This window comes from Copadichromis virginalis, linkage group LG8, assembly GCF_057382275.1.
Source record: "Copadichromis virginalis isolate Kocher_CV1m ecotype Utaka linkage group LG8, C_Virginalis_male_GT1.1, whole genome shotgun sequence".
In the NCBI taxonomy this organism is placed as follows: domain Eukaryota; kingdom Metazoa; phylum Chordata; class Actinopteri; order Cichliformes; family Cichlidae; genus Copadichromis; species Copadichromis virginalis.
Window position 1 is genome coordinate 7,740,152 of NC_140625.1, and position 26,134 is coordinate 7,766,285.

Genomic DNA, 26,134 nt, shown 5'->3' on the forward strand with positions numbered 1-26,134 from the left:
CCACAACCAACAGGACCCAAGCTGCAGACTGTGCAAGGCTGCCCCAGAGACTATCCAACACATGGCAGGCAACAGGATGTAAGATGCAAGCTGGGTCTGTGTGCAAGAACATCTGTGCTGCATATACCCTAAAAGTCCCCAAGTCCTGCTGGGAGACACCAACAAAGGTGGTTAAGAGAAACAGGCCAAATGCGCTGTGGTGTGAGTTGTGTTAAATGTGGTAATCGCAGCAGACAGCAACATCAGGAAGAAGGAGCAGGAGAAAATAGTAAATTACCAGCGGCTGAAGGAACATCTGGAACAGATGTGGAAGTCCAAAGCGATCCCAGTGGTAATCAGGGGTCTCCATCCAGGAGAGTGCAACCTCGGAAACAACCTGCAACCTTCCCTCAGATGGGAGATATATGTTAATATGTATTTATTAATAGTAGGCACACTTATTCACCTCTCCGTTTCTGCGTGTGCATTCAGAGCACGTTCATGTTATCAGTTTCATTTAAATGACATTTTTGCACGAGCGCAGGATCCGACTCCACTGGATTCTTTAAACGTGCAGCTTCACCTAGCTCACCGCTGGATGTCTCACTTTTCTAAGATATAAGGCTGAAGGGAAAGCAGGCAGACAGAGAGGAGGGGAGGAGGCGGCGATGGTAACGTGTGGGCTTGATTATTATGCAGCCAAAGAGCCTGGGTAATAGAGCTATCAGTGAGAGGCAGAAAGAGCTCTCGGCGCGGATCGCTCAGTTTCCTTTTCTCTCTCTGCTCTCTTATCCTCGGGCACAGCTCGGATCGGAGGTGGCAGGTGACCAGTCTGTCTGTCTGCTGGACCCCAGCGGCGGATGTTCTTGGGCACCTTCTTCCCACCGCGGTGAGGCTGGACGGATAAACTCACCATGGCGCTGGAAGCGGAGGGGAACAAGCTGCAGCTGCAGGACGTGCTGGCGAGACCGGGCAACGACAAGTGCGCGGACTGCGGCAATCCAGGTAAGGCAAACCTTCCCCCCTCCACCCCGTCCACCAGCCCCGTTACTGAAAACCCGGCGCCCGGTGGAGTCAGCGCATCCAGCTGCCGGTGCGCGTGTGCCTTTCGAGCCGCTGTACACCAGCAGGGGGTACATGAGCCAACTGGCACTTCAGAACCGCACAAGTCTGAGCGAGTCTGATGACAAAGGCCCGCAGATACCCGAGGACAAAGTAGACCAAAGTAGGCCTGACAGTGGACTCTGGACTTATAAGTCTGAGCCATAAACCAATTAAACTGTGTGAAGACATGCCAATTCTGCTCCTCACTCCGTGTGTGTGTGTGTGGTTTTGTGTTATTACAGTCTACACTGTCAGCAACCTCCATAAAGCTCAGTTATTACTTGTGTGTGAGTGGTTTTGCTTTACATGTTCCTGACTGTGTGTCCACCCTATTCCTGTGCAGCTATTTATGTTCATTTTTCACTGTCTTCATCCCCCCCCCCCACCCAGATCCTCTCTTCATCATCCTTTCAGTACACCCCTCCTTCCTCGTTGCTCAAATGGCAGTAAACCAGTGAGTGGCCAGTCGAGGCTCCAGTACGGGCCGAACGCCCAGTGCTTGGAGCCGAGCCTGCCCGGGACGCCTGTTCCTTGGCCCCGGTTACGGCTCCTCTGAGGACTGGCTGTAGCAGAGCAGCATTGGTTTTTTTTTTTACATTTTATTTATTTATTTGAGCCAAAGGCACTTTTGCAAAACAAGATAGCTTTGTCTGAGGGGTAGACACTTAAAGAGGGATTTCATTGTGATTGTAGCAAGGTGGAAAGGTTGTTATTTTTTGTGGTTGATGCAGCTTTTAATTAGCAGAAGCATTTTTCTTTTATTTTCCTTTTTTTTATTATCAGCAACCTACATAACAACAGTTCAGCCTTTTGTCAGTTTATAACAGCTTTTACACAATGGTTAAAGTGAGATTTGGCAGGGCGGGGGGAACACTGAAATCCGGTGTAGTGGTGCAGCAGGGAACAACGACTCACCTTAAAATAACTCAGAGATTGATTTGTACCGTTAGCTCCAGTGGGCTTGTGTCTTAGCAGACAGCTTGACTCATAAACCATGACTACTTAATATTATCTCTATGTGTGTATGGATACTTCAGACTGCCCTCCACCTGGCCTCTATCTATCTATCTATCTATCTATCTATCTATCTATCTATCTATCTATCTATCTATCTATCTATCTATCTATCTATCTATCCATCTATCCATCTATCCATCCATCCATCCATCCATCGGTTGCAAAGGGGCTGGAGTCTATCCTAGCGACCACAGGAGGAGAGGCAGGGTACACCCAGGTTGCCAGCCTGACACAGGCCTAACACAGAGAGACAGACAATACATTCACACTCACATTCACACATCTCTGTAATTTAGAATCACCAATTAACCCAACCTTGAGTCCAAACCCATGACTTGATATAATATAAGTTTGCACATGGATACCTCAACCAACCCTCCACCAGCCCAAATAAAGTCAATTAAAATTAGCCACAGTGTTGCAGAGCCACATCCACAAGAAGAGGTTTTGGTACATATCCGCTGAAAGCTAACAAAGTGTGAAATTATCACTTGAAATTAAGTTTATGGTAGTTAGCAAGGCATCACTGTTATTTTCGTTATACTTTTCGTCAATGACCCTAGTTTTTTAACCTTAATTAGAGTTATAAAAATTGATTAGTATGAACAATAGGCTCAGTAGATATCTTACTAAGTAGTTTACAAATGAGTCCCATTGGTGTGCTGGGTTTAGTGGAAAATTGTGGATATTTGTGGCATTCAGAAGATGCATCCTAGCTGACCCCTGTGAGACCCCAGCCATACGTGAATGCTATTAAAACATATGGGATGGTTGTTCAGTAGAATAGAGTAGAAAAGAGAGTAGAATACTGATGGGCAGTAGTCATTAGCTTCATTGTTAATTAGTAAATGTTAGCATACTTGAGGAAAGAAAGTACTTTATAAGTGTTACTTATGCTGGAAGCCAATTCTCCAAGCTGAAATTAAAATGAAACCTGATCTGTTATGTGTCTAAAAGACATCCTTGTCAAGTATGCTGTCTTCTTTAAGATGATGAACATGGTAAAGGTTATAGACGGTTAGCATTAGCATTGTTTCTGTGAGCGTGTGGCTGTGCTAGCATAAGCATTTATTTGCAAACCTGTACAGACTCACAGGCCAGCTAGCATGACTACAAGCTGTTTGGGGAAAGCTGGCACAATGATTTACACTGATCAAGCGTTATTTGTCTCTTGGGATGTCGTTTTTGATGATTTGTTCACTGTTCTGCAACAGTTCACTATGCCTCAGGGAAAGATTGGCATTGAATGTTCCCGAGCTAAAACTGTTAAGCAGTTTTCCCTGGCAAGTACATCACTTTCACCTTTGCAATGATTGCACAATAGAATCTCGCCTCTGAAGAGCAGTTGATGTTCTGTTCTGTGTGGCAGTGCCAATTGTATCCAGGATGTAATACAACAGCTTAGGGGAAGGAGCTGGAAAATCTGATCCGCCAAGTCGTATACACTCGCTTTCCTCGAGGTGATGAAATTTCCTTCAGCATGCGTGCTATAGTTTAGTTGAATCCAACTGCTTTGTTTCCTAATTACTGTGCTTCTTTCATAAAATTTCACAAGAGTACAAGCAGCACAGATGAAACCCCCACCAGTACCACTTCCCCTGTTGGCAGGAACCAGGAATCCCCAGGCTAATAATTCACATCTCATCAAGATATGAATTTTTGATGCTGGTTTTGGTGGTTCAATTATGAGATGGTTTCAATATAGAGAAAAACAGACAAATCCGCTCAATAGACAAAAGAGAAAGGAAAAAAACATCATTGTGGCTGTTAAGTAGAATATAACAGATACCGTACAAAGAGGTAAGTACAAAATGGGAAATAGTTTTTTCATATTTAGTGAAGCAAACATTTGATTTTCCTTAAACGAGTGCCATCTATCCTTGTTCTGCTTATCCAGTTCTGGCTTGTGGGAGAACTGGATCCCAGGTATCGAAGGGCGAGAGGTGGGGTACACCCTGCACTCGTATATCCAATCTAAAACCTGGAAAGAATCCACACAAGCATGGTGAGAACAAGCTTGTTCGTTCAGGCCACAGGCTGATTTCGAACCCAGTAACCTTCTCCCTGTACTCAGAATTTTCTTACTCATTTTACACATCAGTCACTGACTAAGAAACAGAGCAACATTGCACACTTCCCAGGTAGAAACTTGTCATCGACAAGGTGGATCTGCCCTAAAGCAGCGGTGCCCAAACCCGGGCCACAGACCAGTACCAGTCTGTGAGTCATTTGGTACCAGGCCGCGAGAGTTGATGCTCGGGTGTGAAATCTATGGTTTTCTGGGTTTTCTATTTTTTTTAATCATTTTTATTGTTAACTCGGTTTCCCTGGGTCTTTTCCCATGTGTTATGAATCTTTTTTTTTTTTTTTTTAATTTTTGTTGTATTTATCTGCAACACCTTAAAGGCCGGGCCGTGAAAATATTGTCGGACATAAACCGGTCCATGGTGCAAAAAAGGTTGGGGGCCGCTGCCCTAAAGGATGCTCTACTTTATCCCCCTCTTTTGCTTTAATAGGGCCACAGTTTACAAAATGAACAACATGCTGTGTTCAGTGAGAAATGAAACTAGCGATTGAGGCCATAAACTCATCAGAAGACTGTTTGGTCATTTCATAGATTGAGGGAACATAAGGGTCATTTTTCACAGGCCTATATAAAAAATGCACTTATTTTATCTCCCAGGAGATGCCGGCAGCATGTCCCTCAATTAATCTTGTATAATGGCCATTCCCAGATGTTGCAGTTCACACAGTTCTTCTCCTAGTTGACTTAGTGGGAGTACAGACATTTAAATTTGTTTGAAATCTGATTGCATTAATCACAGTGATGCATTTGTTAAAGAGTCTGTATGCATAAATTTAAGACCAGACCAGAAACCAAGACAAGCGACTGTTAAGTGGGTGTGAGGGCTTTCAGCTAGTTTACAAGTAAACATTTACACTCTGAAAAGGTCTTCTCCAGAAATATATCGCTTTCTGCAATGACTCACACGATAATTCAAATGGGATTAGGAAATAAGAAAAGCATGCATTGTGCTAGACAAAATTATTTTGGAGTCTAGTCCACTCGCCGTCGTGTGGTTGTCTGGCTCTCGCCTTTTCTCGATTTCACACCTACAGCTAATTTAGAATCACAAATTAACCTTAAGCAGATCTTCGGTGTGTGGGAGGAAACCCGTGCAGAAGCACTCCAAACAGAAAGATCTTTCTTGGTGAAGAATGAAATATGTCAGAAAAAAGACAGTTTCTAGCTTTACTTTGCTATAAAGGTGACAGGTTAGCCTGCTTTTCCTGAAAGATGAGGTCCTCTATTTTCCCTGCTACGCGACATCGCATGAAATCCTTCTATTGTTCGTGAATTTGCAGACTTACAAAGTAAAACACATCGCAGCATCAGCAGTGACCTGCCTGTCCTTCCTCACCCGTGTCTTATCGTCCCATCTCAGATACAGCATTCATTAAGCAGGCAGAAAGCTTGCTGGAATTGGGCTGAAAACACGCATGGCTTGTGGATGTTTTTGTAATGCTTAGTCATTCTTACTTTGCCCTTCCTTACCTTTGCGTTTCTTCCCCTATCTTCACTCTGCTGGTGCGCTTTGATGAGACCGCTGAGAGGCTGAGCTGGGCGCTTGTACTGCGGGGTTTCTCTGTAGCTCAGCAGCACTGTGGTTCTGCCCTCTGCTGAGGACACACAAATGATTTTTTGCCTCCAGAGAGAAGCCTCAGCAATCCTTTTAGGTGTGCAGAAGGTGTTTATAGAACAGCAAATCAGCAGGTCCAAGATGAGATATAACGAGGTTTAGGTTCCTTTTGCAGTACCACTCATTGCTTTCTGGGGGTTTTTTAGGTTTGAAACGTCTGAAAGCGGCCGGCCTGGGTTCAAGTCCGAGTCAGAAATAAATAATAAATAATCAGAATACAAGTTGACACTCATCTAAGTCGAGTTTGCTATTGCAAACAGACTCACTGTAGACGGTTTGCTTTCAGCATAGACAAACAAACATAGATTGATCGTAACGTGTTGACCATCAGCACCACCACTCACAGTTGGTTGACGAATGCAAAAAAATGTGATGAAATGGGCAACCATCAATTTTTTTAAGTCACAAGGAGGTTACGGTCCCTATTTTACGCCAGTCAGTAATACAGTTTAGGATCACATGGACTTTAATTTTAAGGTGTTTTGAGCATTTTTTTATGATCTGACATCGGACGAAATCCTGAACAAATGTTTTTACGTCATCCTTTGCAGTCTGCTTTCTCAAGAGCAGCAGGAGGTTCTCCACTTCTAATGTACTCTCGCTACATGAAATTGTTTGATTTCAGCAAAGGTTGTCATTCGGTTAGAGTGTGCAGTAGGCTGGATGCATGAAGAGCACTTGCTTCAGGGTAATTCTCAGTTACCTGCTCTATTCACAGTTTGCTCAATAATACATTCTAACTTAGCTCTAAGCAGCAGGCAGGTTAAAGACTGTTACATCTCCATTCCAGCTCAAGTTCTGTGTTCTTGCGTACAGTTCTGCTGGGTAATACTGACAAAAAGCCTGAGAGAATATTTACAAAGTTCTCTTAACCATCTGTGCCAAGTATGGCCTGGAAGCCCCGAGGTCAAAATGGGAGACGTCCCCTAGGGTGGTCAAGAATAACCGAGCTAAGATCTTGTGGGACTTCCAGATAAAGTGGTGGTGGCTAACCAACCGGACATAGTTGTCGTAGACAAACAGAAGAAGACGACCGTAGTGATAGATGTAGTGATACCGAATGATGGCAACTTCAGGAAGAAGGAACATGAGAAGCTGGAGGAGTACTAAGGGCTGGGAGAAAAGCTTGAGAAGATGTGGAGGGTGAAGGTAACAGTGGTCCCAGTGGTAATCGGAGCACTCGGTGCAGTGACCTCCAAGCTAGGCGAGTGGCTCCGGCAGATCCCAGGAACAACATCGGAGATTTCTGTCTAGAAGAGCACAGTCCTAGGAACAGCTAAGATACTGCGCAGGACCCTCAAGCTCCTGGCCTCTGGTAGAGGACCCGAGCTTAATGGATAAAGACTGCCCACAGGGGCGAGAGGGGAATTTTTTAGATATATAAAATTGTATAATGCTTGACTTGTGTATATATAAGTCAAGCATCTGTTTAGCAACATGAAGCTCACTGTAAATATAGAATATAAACTTCTTTAATGTGGAATCAGGCACTAATGATAAAATGTATCAGTATCTTTAGACCTTTCTGTTTCTTAGACTATGGTCTGTTTGCCTTGCTGTAGGCTCGATTTAGTAAAGTTACAGTCTTTTTCTGTCATCCAGCAGGCAACCGACTGAAATAATACAGCATTCTAATAAATATGGCAGCACAAAGCCTTGATACATAATAAGAAGCAGTTTAAAATCAGTACAAAAATAGATGAGTAGATTGTTCTGGATTCTTCTGGAAATGAAATACACCTTTTTGAAATTGTCTGAACTGGTCTTTCTGGTGTTTAACATTAAGGTGTTATTGATTAGATCACCAAAGGAGAGCATGTTGAAAATGAACAAAACAGTGGGTGGTATATGAAATCAAACAGAGCATTTGATTCAAGGAAGTTGAGGTCAACCCACACTCTTAATTTTCCAAGACTCTAGTGACCTCATAACAACAAGCCCACGTAACACACACACACACACAAAAACATATACACATACAACTGCTTAGTGTACTTTTTTCAGACGTTTCATTGTCAAGGATTTCACCAAGTCTCCTTTTTAGGGAGTTTCAGGGAGACAGAACGCTAATTCCTCTTTATTGGAACTACACACCAGCCTTTAGGGATTCAGGACAAAAAAATTCCTTGAAGTATTTTATGTTCTAGAAAGCTGTTTGACCCAATGATTATGAGGTAACTGTAGAAATATTGTATTAACATGACAAAGTAACCTTTCAGGAAGGTGTGCTTGCATGAATTAGCCAACAAAGCTCAGCAGGATTGTTCTGAAACAAATATTTTGCTATTTATTTATTAGCTATACATTTAGCTATTCTACTAAATATAGGGGTTGACATAGTGACATCATCATTATCAAAATACTGAGCCACTTGTGTAAAGTGGCTCAGTATTAAACCCATGCTCCTTTTAAGCTATGATTTTGTATACTTGGGCCAATGAGCCCAAAATCAGCTTTAATTCTAAGATAAAGCGGTGTGGCCTAGTACTTCTATCTTTATACCTTATGTTATAGTAAGGTTATAACTAAAAGCTACATAGTTTGTTTGGTCCTTCCATAAAAATGTCTACTGTATGGGCATCAACCTTCACCCATTGGTTTTGGATTGCTGTGGGCAATGTTTGAAGGCGTCCAGTATATCTGTGAGATACCCCAAGAGTTCATTTTCTGTGCACCAATCATTACTGTTGATAGCTGGTAAAAGAGAAATTGCCCTCAGTTTTAGAACCAGTGGCATTTCAGCAAATGCATTTCCTCCTTTGTTTGTACTCGTGTACTCAGAATAGAAGTTGGGGGGGAGTGGAATTTACCAAGCATGTCCAAGTGACCTTAAAATGAAAGGAACACAGTGCAGTGATACTTGCTTCTAGAACAGACTTTAGCATTGGATAAGATCTATTAGTAAAAAAAAATGTCCTCAAGTTAAGAACATGAAAAGCAAAGAAAAGTAATGAGGTAGTAATCCATCAATAACAAAGATGGAGTATTTTTTGTGAAACAATTACTTTAAACAAACCCGTGTTTTGGACTTGAGAGTTAGCCCTCTATTTAAGTGAACCACGCTACACACAGTGACCACACTAGCCCACAGTGGCTCAAGGAAAATTATGATACTTACCCAACAGTCATAGCCTTAAAATCTATCCCCATGGCAGCAGGTAAGAAACACGAATCAATGATTTGGGAAGAGCAAATTCAATGGATTCAATGGGCAATATTTGTATTTGCAGAGACATTTCCTCTGGAACGACTGTCTTTTTAAAATGAAAAACCCCTGAGAGAAATGAAAGCATGTTGTGGTGTCTGTTCTTGGGGGTTTTTTTTTAACCAACACACTGGGTCATAACCTCAGATGGCCCTACTTTCTAGCTATTAATCTCCAACACAATGCCACTTCTGACAGGCATGTGTATGAGACATACTGTACAAATGACTCTGCTGCAGATGCATGAAAGTGCTTGCAGATGCTCACAGTCACAGGCCGCCACTGTAAGAATATAAATGCCCCTCACCCATTCATTCATCCTCTGTCCAAAGCTCCGGTGTCTCCCTAAGAGGTGAGCCCAATAAGATCTCCTGCAAAGCTTTTTGTCTCCTCTCTCTGAACAGTTGCTCAGAGATGCAACACAGTACTGCTGCATTTAAAGAAAAAACCATGTCTCAAACAGCATATGCACTGTAAGGAAAAAAAAGTCACACTACATCAGGAATTTTCCACCTCCTGCTCACTACGACTGTGCATCTGTTGTTCACAGCTATCCTGTTGAGAAACATCACTCATGTACATGTAGAGGAAAAAGCCCTCTGCGTATGTGCATGTGTAGTTGTGTGTGTGTGTGGTTTTGTGTGTGTGTGTTGTTAGTCAGTCATGCGGCCACAGTAATCTCCCTGAGTGCCGCCTGTTTCTCTGTAAGGCCTGACTCAGACAGAGATGACCTCACCACCGAATGGCAGGTTGTATGTTTTCATGTCAGCAGGGGTTGGTTTGGTGTGAGTGTGTGTGTGTGTGCGTGTGTGTGTGTTTGTGTGGGTGCCTGTGAGTTTTTATATTGTTGTTGCGAAGACCTAAAAAGGAAGAGGTTTGATTCCCTTACATTAAAGCGCTGCTGCTTGAAGCTTCATTGCACTCCAGAATGATTAAAGGATGACTTGACGTTTATAAAAGCATCACCTGCTTGTCATGGGTTAAAAGAGATGAAATGGAGGAAGATTATCGCAGATGCCAGCTAGCGCTCTCGGGGGAACTCACATCATCCCTCTGTTTGCTTTTTCCAGTCCTCCAAACCCTCATCTCTGTTCTCCGCTTCCATCCAGATCTCTAAACCTTTCCGCTTCAGCCTTGAAACGACAGAGATGCAGAAATGGTGTTGGGTTTTGGGTTGGTTTTTTTTTGCCTCCTTCAACCTTTCGTTCCCCTGCCTCTCATATGATTCCCTTGAGTATTACACACTGCTGTCACTGTGTGTGCATGTGTGTGTGTCTGTGGTGCGCCACGCTGAGGGCCTCTTTATTTAAGAAATAGCAGCTGCACAGAGAGTGAGATACAGAGAGAAAGACTTTTGAATGTTGCTCAGTAAGGGCACCCTCAGTACTTTCAGTCGCTTGTAGCTGTGCACATGCAGGTTAGGATGTGCATATGTTCTGTAGCACAGTATACACACACATGCATATGCATCCATTAGCAACATCTTAATCCATAAATGCCACACCTGCACACTAACATTAGCCAATATAATCACCTTTGAACTTATAAAATATATTTAGTTTTCGTTAATACTGCATACTGATAGCACAGACTGTATATAAAAGATGGAAATAACTGGCTCTGACTAAAAAAATGTTCATGGACTTGTTATTCACATGTTTGTCTCAATAAGCTCGCCCTGCTTGACTGTTTACTTACAATACAATACAATGTACAATGTACAGTAACTGGCTCGATGGAAGAAGACTACGGTGGTCCAGAGAGGTCAAATAGATTGCAACTTAAGTAGCAAATAGAAAAATGCTGCAAGAGCACACAAATAACAACAGAAAAAGAAAAAATAATGGCACAGACCAAGTGACAGAAACCAAAATGTTAAGGATTTCCCTCAGACACACTTAAAGTGGTCTTAGTGCTGTGTCAGGCCCATCCATCCATCCATTCACTTATCCTTTTCTTCAGGGTTTTGGGGGGGGCGCTGGAGCCTATCCCAGCTCTCATAGGGCGAGAGGCAGGGTACGCCCTGGACAGGCTGACAGTCTGTCACTGGGCTCACACACAGAGACCGAAAACCATTCGCACCTATGGGCAATTTAGATTGATTGTTCATCTGAACAATAGACTGGACTGGACTCATAACTCAGACGCCCTCTACAGGAAAGGGCAGAGCAGGCTGTACCTGCTGCGGAGACTCAGGTCGTTTGGAGTGGAGGGCCCACTCCTGAAGACCTTCTATGACTCTGTTGTGGCTTCTGCTATCTTTTATGGCGTGGTCTGCTGGGGCGGCAGCATCTCTGCTGGGGACAGGAAGAGACTGAACAGGGTGATCCGAAGGGCCAGCTCTGTTCTAGGATGCCCTCTGGACCCAGTGGAGGTGGTGAGTGACAGGAGAACGGCGGCTAAGCTGTCATCCCTGATGGACAACATCTCCCACCCCATGCAGCAGACTGTGACAGCACTGAGCAGCTCCTTCAGTGGGAGACTGCGGCACCCACGGTGTGGGACGGAGAGATTTCGCAGGTCTTTCCTCCCCACTGCTGTCAGACTCCATAATAAAGACTTTAACTGATCAAGCACACACATCCATACATATGCAATAATACTAAGTGCAATAATCCTTTCTGTCATCGTTGTATTTTTACTCAGTTGTATATAGTATTTGTATTTGTATTCTATTTTTATCTTATTGTATATTTATTTTATTTTATTCTACTGTATATAGTATTTTATTTTATTCTATTCTGTACAGTTGTGTACTGTATTTATTCTTATTGTATTCTAATTTTTGCCTCATAACTTTTGCACTGTCCACTCCTGCTGTGACAAAACAAATTTCCCACGTGTGGGACTAATAAAGGTTATCTTATCTTATCTTATCTTATCTTATCAATTAACCTATCCCCACTAATTGCATGTTTTCGGACTGTGGGAGGAAGCCAGAGTAGCCGGAGAGAACATGCAAACTCCACACAGAAAGACCCCGGCCTGATGCTGGAATTGAACTTTCTTTTCGTAAATGATGCTTCCTTTACTTCCCATCCCTTCGCTATTCTCCCTTAGTTTTTGTCAGTAATCAGCCTAAAAGTTGAGATAGTTGAGTATTCAGTGGAAAAAAACCCCCCACCAAATGCACACTGCCATGTCTACAGCTAAAAATACCAAACTTTCAGCTGAGAAACTGGAACAAGAAAGACGATCACTTCCAAGTAACTAACTGTGGCTGCCAGGATTGCTTGTCATTTAGTCTTACCAGTCAGCTAACTTGAATTGTGATTCTTTGCATTTGCTACCCACCAATCAGCCCATCTGTGGTATTCACATGTGTGATCCTCTTTGTTTCTCTTTCTCATATTCTAACATTCAGTTTCTCACTTTGCTCTGTCTTCCTCTTTCCGTTGCACATCACGCCTCTTGACTTTGAACACTTCATCAGCATGGGCAGACTCAGCCTGTGTGTGATACAGTGACTCACATGCACCCTGGCTGACCACCCACAGATGCTGCTGCTGCTGCTGCTGTTGTGCTGCGTTGCAGAGAGAGTGGTTTTTCTTCAGTTTTGCACATTCTCCCAGAGTCTTTATGTGTGTGCATTTGTGTGTCTGATGCAACTAGCTCGGTAACTAAGGTCTGATCAGATCTCAGGTGGTCTGCTTCCTGCCAGTAGGCTAAATAGGATTTCCCCAAAATCATATTTTGCAGCCCTGCTCTCCTTTATGAGCAGGAGCTCACTCAGCCACAGTCTGGTGTAATATTCGCTTCATTTACTTTGCCTCTGTAACCTCTTAACAGCGCTGGCATCAGCACCTTCAGTATTTATAGTCTGAACCTTGAGCTGCTGTTCTTTTTGTTAAAGCATCTTCATAACAAGACTTTTGCACCCCTCCTTTTTTGTTTGTCCTGTATCTTTCTCTCTGTATCGCGGTCTTGTCCTGCTTTCACAAATTTCATTTCCTCCTTTTCCCTCTCTCTCTTTTACCTTCATCATTTCTCTAATCCCCCCCCCGGCTCTCCCTTCTTCCCTTTCTCTGTCTCTCCTGCAGAACCAGACTGGGCGTCGCTGACTTTGGGTGTGTTTGTTTGCCAGGCCTGCTCGCTCCTTCACCGGAGCATCCCACACATCAGCCGAGTCAAGTCTGTCCAGGACACATGGGATGCCAGTGAGGTGGAGGTAGGGTGGGAATGTCAAAAATCTCCACATACCTTTAACCTCAGTCCACTTGCTGACATTTGATGACATTTGACATTTGAACAATAAAATGAATGTGAGACAAGGCTTCCACAGCATTGAATTCCTACACTCCTACATTTTGTGTCGAGAGAAAGAGATGGAGGACTAACGCCGCTGTTTTGCTAGCATACTGCTCGCACTACGCCTCCACAGCGTCAGATGGTTTGGGGTCACAGGCAAGCGACAACTACGATTTTCTCAAGAGAATACAGGAGGAGGTGTAGTCTGATCAGGTGTAACACACGGTGTTTATCAGGACAGCATCAAATATATTTTTTTAAATATGGCAATAAAACCAACTTTGCGATGCTATTAAATTACTGTGATGATAATGTCGTGAACAGAGCTTTAATTTAACATCAAATACAATCCACCTCCTCTGTTGTGTGGAGTTCAATTCACTTTTATTTATATAGCACCAAATCACAACAACAGTTGCCACAAGGGGCTTTACACTGTAGGAGCCTCTAATAGTACAGAGAAAAAAGAAAAGAAAATCCCAACAATCAGACGACAACCTATGACGAAGCACTTGGCGAGAGTGAGAAGGAAAAACTCCCTTTTAACAGGAATAAACCAGGTTCAGGTAGCGGTGTAGAGCTAGAGATTAACAGTAACTATTGATTAATTGCAAAGTGGTGTATAAACACAGAGTGGAAAGAGGTGAGTGAAGAAGAAACACTCAGTGCATCCTGGGAAGCCCCTTAGCAGTATAGACCTATTGTAGTATAACTAAGGGACGGTCAGTGTCTCTAAAAGTAGAGAAGGTGTGTCTCCCAAATACAAACTGGGGGTTGGGGGGCATTTGAAAGCTGAAGGCTCTGCCTCCCATCCTGCTTTTAAATACCCGAGGAACCACAAGTAAACCCGCAGTCTGAGTCTGATTTGTCAGTTGGACATGGAGAAAGGTATCAGCTAAGCCATCAGCTGATGTGGGCAGACAGTGAGATCACCTGATATTCAGGGATTGCTAAACAACTAGCCTGTCCTCTGTCTGAAGGTAGCTAAATCTGCCAGCAACTTTGGAACTAGAGACTAGAGATTTAAACATTAATTGATTTTTATTTATTTTACAAACCTGGTGGAAAAAGCCATCCAGTGTCAATTCAAAAGGGAATGGAAAGGAAATGATTGTATTATTAATCATATAGTTTGTGAACTAATTATTTTAAAAATCCATTTTACAATCTCTTTGGTTAGACATAAATGGACAAACTTTTAGATGTGGATTGTTATGAAATTAGCTAAAGCTGATGTAAAATATTTTTGAGTCTTCTGCAACTGTAGAATAATATACACATGAAACACTATAATGTATCATACATACGAGTATTAGTTGTGAGAAAGTTGCTTTTAAAACCTATGAAAGCAACAACTGTAAACAATGGTCAAGTTGTAAAGTGAGCCACTCAGTTTAGTCGACTAGCTAACGAGGTAGCAGTATGTTTTTTTTCATCACCATTATTCATGGCAGCTACAGCTGAAATATTGCATAAACATAAGCTTTCATGCAATCTAAATGGATGCCTTATATTATTATTCATCTTTGTACAGTTGTCAAGAAAGTGGAAAATAGCCATAGAGACCAAAATTATTTTTGTAGCAGGCTGTGCTTTTAATATCTGTGGGGTCATTTTAGAACTAATGACCGTTTGGGGAACTTTAGACTTTCACACATGTGGCTTGGCTTCATGTTTTAGCACCGGAGATGGTTGTTTTTAGCAACTTGTAGCATCATAACTAAAGTGGTGGTGTTAACAGTTGTAGCAAACAGTCCCTTTTGTTAGGATTGTCTTTTGAGTCGCTCTTGCACTTGTTTTAGTAAAATGGCTCCTAGTTTTACATTTTGTGTGTTTTGAAATGTGTCATTCCTAAAATCGCACATACCTTTGAAGTCCACTAGTTAACACCATGACGATTGCAAAAGCAATGGAAACAAGACTATTTGCCAAATGGTTGTGAGTGTTTGCTGGAGGCTAATGGCAGTTGCTGGGAGAATGATTGCTAAAGCCCCTGTCACGTGGCCTAGAGACCAATCAGTGACCCCCCAAGCCACATGTCACTTGGCAACAATGTGTACTCCTCAACCAGTAAGCAAAACCCCCTTGTGTTTGCTTTGGTTGCTAGCTTATTGCTAAATCGACCATTTGCTTTCAAAGTTGTGCCTTTTGAAACATATTGGCCACTGCTGAGGTACAACTTTTACTTTGACAACAAACTTTCATTTCCAGTTTTTATCACACTTTTTCAAGTCGTATTATTGCTCGGCTAATAGGAACTATTAGTGCTGGGATTCTGCTAGCAACCAAAGAATTCACTAGGATATTGCTGGCAACTGATTTCAGCTGGCAAGAGCCAGCAACCTCCAGAAACCACTGCCAACCAGTGGGGGAATACATGATGTATCACTGGAGGTGATACAACCAGTGACTGTGTCACTTCCGCATGACATCACATGAGGAACCTGAATAGAAATCTATGGGAAAGCAGCTTTCTGTCTCGACTTCTGTAAAAACTTTCTTTATGAATTTATGGGCTCAGTCACTTTTGGGTCATACTGTGTTCCAAAAAGGGATATTATCCATGGTATGTTAGTTAGCAACGTGGAAAGGCAAGTCATTACCCAGTGAGCAAGCAGTTTCACAATCAGAATTGCTCTTCTTTGTTACATCCAGTTTTTTAAAACCAAGATGGCGGCGGTGCAAACGTTAATCTTTGCTGCCTATGGGTAACTTCAAGCCAAACAGTTTATTAACTCAGAGAAGTGAATAAACTATCAATGTTTTATATCAGCTGAGTTTAAATGTTTATATTTTGTTATGAGTCGATTGAAATAACTGCTAGAATTCTTAATTCTTCACGAATATGTGCAAATCCCAATATAAGCGTGCATATTTGATATGTGACTGTACCAAATACATTCAGACAAAAACAAAAACCATGGTAACTGAAGCTTAAGCATCACTATTGTTTCTATGGAAACAACCCAGTCAATGGACATGTGATATGGACTATGGATAATGTGACAGAATTAAAAAAATGAGGAGGAGCGATGTCATTTAAAGGAAAAGTGGTGGATTTTTGAAACCCAGGGCATCTCTGTCTGTTGACACATTCATTATATTTCTAGATTAGCCATAGTGTTTTTCTTCAGCATAGAGCAAAATGCTGCATGATCAGAGTCAGAGTCTCATGTGGCTTGATACAGCCAGTATTGATCTTCCAATAATACTTAGATTTGCTGTGATGCCTGTGCCCTGATATGTGAATTCTAACCAGCTCCATAATTTTGACCTTCAGCCTAACTCTGACTTCCCAGTGGAAGGAGAATATCTCACCATATGGATCAATAAGCATTATTAGTAAAATAATAGTTTACTCTTTTCCCTTGTGTGCCTTGCGATCATGTCCCGGTCAGAATACATCTTCAAGGCATCCTAGTACCGCCCCTGCAAATGTGTAAACACAGAATGCATATTTGGACTTCTGTACTCTGCTGGGGATAAATAAAGTTGTCCGTGAATGAAACAGTGTTGTCGCTCAAAGACTGTCAGTCTGTGACAAAAAGGGACTCAGGGGGCGGTGATGTGAGTCACCAGGAAGGTTGAAGATGTGGGAGGACAGTAATTGGGATGTTATGGGGATTTGACTTAAGGGGTGAGCAGTGAGGGTGTTAGCAAGGAAAATGGAAGAAGAATACACAGGAAGGACAGAGCATTTGGATAAAACCAGAACAAAAGCACATTTATTGGCGGATGGGGGATACATTTGATTGAGGTACGGGAATACACGAGGGCTTTGTGACGTGCGTTTGGGTTAATATAATTGGGAGTGTTTTAGGATGATTTTGAGATCACTGTTGAGACCTCTGGAGCTCTGTTTTGGTCCCATACCAATAAAATGTCAGTAATCGGAGGAACCACAGCAGTATTCACTTTATTAACTGAACATGGCTTCTATTGGGATCAGTGGAAATGTGTCTGTGGTTGTGTTCAGCTAGGTGCTACAAATCACAAGGATATTACTTCATTTTGTTTTGGAATTATAATACCACATTAGGCTTTATTTACACCATGTACTAATGTTTAATCTGTATCTGGACACATTATCTTACCCTTGCTTTTAATGGCGTAACGGAGCAGGCTCAAAAATATAACATAAGACACCACATAATACACCAGAATCTCATTTTTAATTAAAGGCTGGTCATACACCGACAGAGCTAGCAATCCAGGCAAAGACCAAGAAAAAGTGCAGAAAAAAGTCCCGAAGGGTAACAATGAGGATATGAACAAGAAGCACAAGGAATACAACTCCAGGAAGAGAATATGAGGAATATAACTAGGAAACTGTCTAGAAAGCTTAACTTCCAAGACAATCTGGCATGTTACAGAGAGACAAAGAAGTATATATAGTAAAAGAGAGTATGTAACTGGTGAAAACTGATGTGAAAAAAGAACAAAGTAACTAGATACATACATCACTAAAAATGAGAAAATAAAATGGGAAGTGGCACAACAGAAACCCAAAACCATGACTCAAATATTGCATCTAAATGCAAATAAGTGAGGGGGCAGGCAAGCAGGATCAAGGGAAGCAGTCCTCCTTTGTGGGCTTTTGTCATTACTTGTACTAACTGGGGTCTCATAAGTTACCAGGATGAAGTCGAGCTGGAGCTTTCACCTTGCTTTGTGTGGCTGATTCAATCTCAGTTACACTTTATGCATTATGCACGTTCTTTTTTTTTTTATCCTTGCCCAGACTACACTGCACACTGCTGCATATTTATCAGTATATAAATTGAATCAGCTTTGCTATTTTTATGGATATGTATGTGCTTAAGCAGTTGGATCTATAATAAATTAGACTGTAGATAACGAGAAGTCATCCAGTCTCATGTGCTATTGCAGCGTTAACCATGTTATCATGAAGATTGGGTTTAGCCGTAACTGAAGGTCATGCTCCGCAGAAGCTTGAGACAGTTGCGAGTGGTTTTTTTTCAGCCGTCTGGTGGAGTTAAAAATTCACATGAAGGAGAGGAATACAGTGAATGGATGTGGTACAGAGGTGATTATACCAAATGACAGGAACAGCTGATTCAACATTGATTGATTTCATGTTCATTCAAGGTGCCAAATTCATCATTCGTCACATGAGCTGAATTTCAGTGGCTTTCTTTAGAAATCTGCTTCTATTTGACGTTCACAATAAAATGCCACAGTGCTGCATCATTCCCCAAAGTCCCTTAAAGGATAAGAAGAAGCGTACTGAGGGATTGTGCCAGCTGGATTGAGCTAAGGGATTATCCTAGGATGAAATGTACGACGGAGGGAACAAGGGCAGGAGGAAAATGTGTCCCAATGCAGTGTGGCCATTTCCATCCTTAATCCCATAAGAAAGCCAGAGCCTTATTGTCAAGTGAACAAGTTCTAACATACTTAAGGTTTTCTGTGCTATAGCCCACTGTTTTTAATCTAATTTAAAGTTAAATGTGAATTTTTTCTTCCTGTTATTATTGTTAATGATAGTAATAGGATTAAAACCAATATTACTGGTGCTGCTATTACTATAAATATAATAAACTTAATGCAGTTATGTCCCCAAGTAAAGTATAGCAAAATTATGGTTCATTAAAAACTGGGTAGATAAAATGTATCTGGTTTTCCATTTAACCTTGATATCTGAAATGCAGTATTAAATATTGAGCTGCGGACAGTGTTTTGATGACTAGGTTTTTCTTTCTGTTTTCCTTTCAGTTAATGGCTGCAATGGGAAACAGTGCAGCCAAGGCCAAATATGAGCAGAAGGTTCCGGCTTTCTACTATAGACCAACACACACTGACTGCAAGTAAGTACACCTTTCAAATTAATCTCAAAACACGAACACTAGAAAACACAGCCTTGTGTGTATAAAGTTTTTATAGTTGCATAACCAGTTTATGTCTAATGTTAAATTAGCTTATTCTTTTTTGTTAGCTAGCGGGTGACTGTGTGCTAGGACTGAGTGAACTGATGTTAGGCCCTTTCCTGTCAAAGGAACTTGTTTTTTCTGTGTGTCAGGACAGCAGGAACCACTATTTAGGACATTTCTTAGGGCTGTTTTGGTTTGTAGAAAAAAGTATATGTTCTGGGCTAAGTGGAGGCACAGGACACAGCCCTAAAACTACTAGACAAGGATGATTAGCTAAACCCAGAGAAGACAACACAAACAACTGCCATTTCTGTCCTCTTGATAACTACCAGTCTTATCTCCGTTGTCATTTAGTTGCCTACGTGGCAAAACCAAACCCATCTTGTTTCCCTCTATGCTTCCTGTAGTGTAAAGTCCACTTTTGTACATTTTCAAAGTTGAATACAGAATAATGTGTAATGAAAAGGTTGGGAAATCTACTTAATTATTATATTAGCTTTGCAAGTATTACATTCTTTCTTAAAGGCCTAATGAAGGTAGAGTGAACTAGTGCTTTCTGTACTTAAAGAAATCACAATGGCTGCTCTGAAAAAAGCAGAAGCAACAGCAACAAGTTATAAGAACATTCATAACAGCGACTTGGGTTTAGGCCAATTAATTCATTATGACTATACTTATGTGATTGTGTTCATTTGTGGTGCAAAGTTTTCTGATAGTAGCTGGTATGTGCATGTAATACACACAGAGCTAAACGTGCTGCTATACCTATTAGCTAGGCGCTAACGTCGGCCACCGTTTGGTGCTGGACAGCTAATTGCAGTGTACTTTTATAGCATTTGAGCTAAAAAGAAGCTGCATGTTTGTTCAGGAAACAGCTGTAGATTGTGTATCATGTGTTATATCACGTGTTAATCACAGTGATCAGGAAGCATCACATTCTCTTATTTTTTGTGTGTATGAAAGGCCATGAAAAGCAGTGTGGTTTTGTTTGTGTTATTATTTTTACTGTAAATCTGCAGGGGTTTTATTCAGCATTTCTGAATATTCTGGAGGCTGTTATGTAGTACACATTGCACCAGCATGCGCTTTGAATCAGCCTCAAATAGTACTTGAGGTAGCAAGGCTTTCATTTCTTGGCATTTTAGGAGTGTTGTTCCATTTGTCTCCCTGTCTTCCAGTAAATTTAATGAAAAGAAACAACCAAGAGAATCCAAAAGACTGACAGAAAGCCTAGAACTAGAAGTGAGAGAAATACCCTTCTCGGTATCAGCTGTCTGTTTGTGCTCTCACCCAGTGTCATCATTGGGTGTCATTTGAAGAAAAATTTGCCAAGAATGTTTACCTCTAAATGTTGATAGAATAGTTAATGTATTTCCTCTGTGCAGAAAAAGAGATGGTGTGAGCCATTTAGAGCATGCTGGGGAGAGGCAGAGAAGGAAACGGGATGAGAGAGATTGTTGGCATGGCGATGAGCTGCCTTTTTGTTTGTTTTTTATCAGTGAGAAGGAAGAAGGTTTAAAAATGAGATTGCCACCTTTACATTAGGCTTTGGTATAAGGCTGTGATCAGGTTGCTTTGAGTTGCATTGCGATAGATATCTATGAGTGTTATATGAGTATAAGCTTAATGGATATTCCATTATTCTGTTTTATTGAGGATTAAGTAACAAATTTAAAGATGCAGCAGGGATGAATTAAGAAGTTTAAAAGTGCTGCCATGGCCATTGTAAAACTAAGGAAGAGGTTTATGAAAAAATAACATGTAAAGCACATTCTTGTAAAGGTACATGTCATACCCTCCTCCTATTCCGGGATATACTTCTATTGCTGTAAGCATTTTATTAATGATGATGATATTTGTGACATTTTTTTGATATGGCTTAGATTATTTAACAATTCAATTTTATTTTGACGGGAGACTGAAGCTGTCCGGAAGTTTCTTCTTCCTCCTTAGGCTGTCAGCAGAATTACAGTGACCATAAAAAGCCACTTAACTATATCTTATAATCAATTTGATGAGATATGATCAGTTTTTGTTTGGTCAGTAAAGCATAGAAACTGGTAAGCAACCATTTGTCAACCTCTGGTTAGTAGGGGAAAATGTGTATTCCCAATCTGGTTGGCAAGTGGTTTTGGGAAGTTGCTTGCTTTTGCTTGGGTGAAGTAGGTCCCAAAGAGGGTGCAGAGACAAAAACCTTTGTGTTGCTTTGGTTGTGCCCTACCACTAACATGCACACATTTCTAAAAGCTCAATTTTTGCTCTGAAGGCAAATGCTCTTATCGCTTGGTAGGCAATTTGCAAGTGGTTGCAGACCAGTCGTCATCATCTATTCAACTGTGGTCAGCTGTGGTAATCACTAATGACCAAAGAAGTGGCAAGAAGGTTTTTGGTGCTGCACATGGGTCTTACATATTTCATCACAGTATTCCACTATTTTAATCTCCTCTATGTGTTGGGAAAGCATACAGGTGACTGCATGGTTAAGTCAGAAAATTCAAGTGGGAAGCCAGGAGTTATGCATTTGGCATTTGTGAACTGCCAGGAGAACAAGTAAGAGAAGACCTTTGCCAGCTTGCTTGTTAGACAATAAGAAGATTCAAGTTTAAACACAAATGTCCTCAGAGTAGCAGTTTATCTTGGAGGTGAAAGCCAGTGACTGAAAAGTGAAGAATAAAACCATGTAGTGTGTCCAAGGTCTTTAGAACTGGGGACAATAGGGTGTTGCTGTTCCTTTGTAATTTCCCTCTATATATTCTGGCTTTGTCCTACAGACCGAAGACGTGTTGATTAGGTTAAGTAGTGATTCTAAATTGGCCATAGCTGTGAATGTGAGAGTGAGCCTGTATGCCTCTCTGTGTAAATTTGAGTCCACAATGAAAGCGATTCACAGTGACATGGTGATCAGAAATAGAAGAAAGTCAATCACATTCACTTCACATGACTATACAGGGAGTGCAGAATTATTAGGCAAGTTGTATTTTTGAGGAATAATTTTATTATTGAACAACAACCATGTTCTCAATGAACCCAAAAAACTCATTAATATCAAAGCTGAATGTTTTTGGAAGTAGTTTTTAGTTTGTTTTTAGTTTTAGCTATTTTAGGGGGATATCTGTGTGTGCAGGTGACTATTACTGTGCAGAATTATTAGGCAACTTAACAAAAAACAAATATATACCCATTTCAATTATTTATTTTTACCAGTGAAACCAATATAACATCTCCACATTCACAAATATACATTTCTGACATTCAAAAACAAAACAAAAACAAATCAGCGACCAATATAGCCACCTTTCTTTGCAAGGACACTCAAAAGCCTGCCATCCATGGATTCTGTCAGTGTTTTGATCTGTTGTGAAATAATTTGATTTTGGCAGTCAAGGGTCAAGGTCACTGTGTTTAAATATGTCTGTCTTCATTTCTATGAGGTCATGCTGTAAGCAAAGACTCCTGAGCAGTAAAAAGTAACAGTGTGTACGTCTAACTGACAAAGAAAGAAATCATTTTAAGTTTGTGTACATCAGGGCAATTAATGATGAGTGTGCAATTCACATAAAAGCTAACTGTGTGTTTTCATCGTGTCTCCAGACTGCTGAGAGAGCAGTGGATCAGAGCCAAGTACGAAAGGAACGAGTTTGAATTTATCGAGAAGCAAGAGCCATACTCTGCAGGTACGTGCATACTGATAAGGAAGGCTTTGTATAAAAGTCCTCATCAATCTATATGTTCCTACACATCACTGTAACTGCTGGCTTTTTTCCTTTTTTTTTGCCTGTAAAAGATGAAAACACTTGCAGTATTCCAAAGTCAGAAACAGAAACTGAGGAATTGGTTTCAGTTCAGATCTTTTGACCCGGTGATGACCGAAAACAAGAGCAAAATAAGACAGCATCAGGCAGGACTGAATAATTAATAATCGCCTACGCACTGCAATGGCTTTATCCCAGCAATGTAAGAAACAGTGTTAGAGGAGCAGTTTGACATTTTAGGAAATTGCACACTTGCTTAGAGTTAGATAAAAGGATTGACGCGGCTCATGTGTTTACGGTAAATATGAAGCCACTGCTGAGAGACCCCTAAAGCCCACTAATCAGCACATCCTGTTTGTTTAATCTGCATGTCCACTGGTTGCCTGGAAACCTCACGGAGATGGCGAGACTCAAAAATGAAAAAGCCTATTTCCAAAATCAAAATATTCCTTCAACACGTCTTTCAAAAAAATATTAAAATGTCACGTCATGTTTATGAGTTGAAAACAGCTCATCCCTGTTGGGGAGGAGGTCTTCAGATAACGTCCGACTGCTCAACTGTCTCTTCATATCCATCCACCACAACAGTAGAAGCACTGGGCAATAGTACTCGAGAACAGACAAAGACTGTATGTAAAAGATGCATGTACCATAATCATTATGATACTGCTTGTGGTTTCTGGAGCTAAAGCGGCATTCATAAACTGGATGGGTTCAATTCACAGGCATTCAACTCATTTCAATTAAATTTTATTTATACAGCACCAAATCAGAACAACAGTCACATCAAGGCGCTTTATATTGTAATGTAGGCCCTATAAGAATTGCATGCCTGATAATTAGTGCTTAGTATCAGACCAATAAAATTCCAGCTTTACTCACCAAAGCTGTAACACAAACTCCTCGGACAGCCTGGCACTCACAGTAAGCCATATTATTTATCAGTTCATCCATCCAAAGAAACTGGGGATGATAGCTATAAAGCTAGACTTACTGGCAGGCTGATATTATTTGCTAATATCGATCAGCAATAATTTGCTGATATAGCTACATTTATAAAAGTCGGTAAGTGAACATTTAAATGTAAAGAGGAGAGAGAGAAACACCCTTTAGCCATGTTATGACGGATGACGTTGCATAGTTTGTCCATTAGAGGGCGCAACGTAACTTTCCTGCTGGTGAACATGTGTTTGAAACAACACAAACACAACAATCAGCTGATCCAAGCAGAGTCAGGCAGAGCGTAAAGGATAAAATAAATAGCTACACATAACAAATGTTAAGAAAATATGTTTATATTTCATTTGTCTAAAAGAAAAAAAATATCAGCTGACATGTTGGAATGTCAGATGGTTAAATCATCAAATATCAGTATTTATCTTAAAAGTCGTATATTATCCTATATATTATGCATCATCTTTTATTGCTTTTATTATACTTTAACTATAGAGAAAAAAACCTTTTTGTAAGAGGCTGTAAATATTTGAATTTTATTATTTCGTAATCAGCCTCAAGTGGCCATTTAGAGGAACTGCAGTTTTTGGTAATTCTGTACAAGAAGCATTTTGGCGCATGGATACAAAACACATGAACTCTGACTTGGTTGGGGACGTGGGTTAAAGTACTTTGTGTGTTACCTCTAATGTCTTCACATTTAAATGTATATAGCCACTTTTAGGCTTTTTGTAGCAGTAAATGTGCTCGCTCAAGCTAGAACTACATAAGATGAACACATCTATGCTCAAGCAAGCATACCTCAAAAAGAGACTGCAAAGTGGCCGGTCTGCTGTGGTGCCAGGCTTGCACTGTTTACTCTTCGATAAGCAAAACCTTGAAAAACTCTTTGGGTAAACATTTCCCCGTGGATGCCAGTAGCACAAATTCAATTACCCTGAAACATCCATTGACGACTCTCAGACAATTATTTTCATCCTTCTCCTCCTAAATGGTTGTGGTATATGTTTGCGGTTAAAAGCATATTTGTGCAATGACATTGTAATTGTCACTGCTGGTGAATGGAACTGCCATTAAAAGGAGTATGCTTGCTTGTGTGTGTGTGTGTGTGTGTGTGTGTGTGTGTGTGTGTGTGTGTGTGGAGGCTGAGGGTAGAGTACTAGTATACATTTCACATCTTGATGAAGATGGTGCTTTCTGATTGGCTTGCAGTGACCTCACCCTCACACACTCAAACGCAAATACACACACACACACAACAGAGTGTAATGATATGAGTCATTCTGTCATCTCTATTTGTGCCTTTGTGGTAACGTCATCACTCATTTTGAGGTGCATGTACATAAATATATGTGTGTGTTTGTGTGTTTGTGTGTGTTTGAGATTGACTTTATGCAGTAACCTGGAATGCACAGTGACCAACATTGATCTAATATGCAAAGAAGAGGAGGAGAAAAAAAAGGTCAGAGAAGGAGGCGAGGGTGGGGACAAGGAGGGCTATTGATTGGTGAGGTAACGCCAGTGTAGGTGGATGTTTCATGCCGGAAAGTCACAGACGGAAAGACATACACACACACACACACACACACACACACACACACACACACACACACACACACACACACACACACACACACGCAACACGCATATATGGAGCAGAATGAGTGCAGAAGATGAATAGATAGAAGACAGGTAATCAATGGCTGCTAATAAAAAGAATAGAAAAGACAGCAGTAAAGTAAAGAAATGTGAGTGAATATGAAAATGACTCCTCAAGCTTTTTAACTGTAAAGCTGCAGTTCATAATTTTATGTAAGCTTATTTTTTTATATTAGCAGTGGTATTTGCCTTTTGTTTATGTCATAAAACTATGTTGTAATAGTTATCGCTGACCTCTGCTTTTCAGTTTATTTTACCAGCAGCCGTCATCTTTTTGTTTATTTTTTTTCGGTTGTGACGGACCATGTTTGGTTTTATTTATAGGTGGCATTTATGCTTCCACCCAAAAAAATGCTGGCGAATAAAATCAACCGCTAAAACTAAACTGTGTATGTGAAAATTGTTTCATTTTAAAAAACATTGATTTATCCAGAAACGCTACCACTGCGGCGATATTGAGGTTTTTCAGTTACCCACTGAAACCTTTCCTGGAAATGGAGAAGCTTTTGACACACTGCGGTGTTTTCATTGGCCTCTTCATAGCTTAACAAATGAAACTACCTGTGTGATTAAATAGTCGTGTAAGTGCAGGTGAAACAATCCTCATACAGATGAGGACAGAAT

At 41.0% G+C, this 26,134-nt stretch overlaps 1 protein-coding gene across 3 annotated transcripts in view; it reads left to right on the forward strand.

Moving 5' to 3' along the window:
- LOC146702624 (arf-GAP with dual PH domain-containing protein 1-like) overlaps nt 1–26,134 on the forward strand; it is a 59,029-nt gene that overhangs the window by 23,106 nt on the left and 9,789 nt on the right. For all 3 annotated transcript variants that reach the window (XM_085465550.1, XM_085465551.1, XM_085465552.1), the window contains 4 exons: nt 784–984; nt 13,047–13,174; nt 18,991–19,082; nt 22,737–22,819. In XM_085465550.1, the coding sequence (XP_085321676.1) occupies nt 894–984; nt 13,047–13,174; nt 18,991–19,082; nt 22,737–22,819 (394 nt within the window). In that variant the 5' untranslated portion in view covers nt 784–893. The remainder of the gene's footprint in view (nt 1–783; nt 985–13,046; nt 13,175–18,990; nt 19,083–22,736; nt 22,820–26,134) is intronic.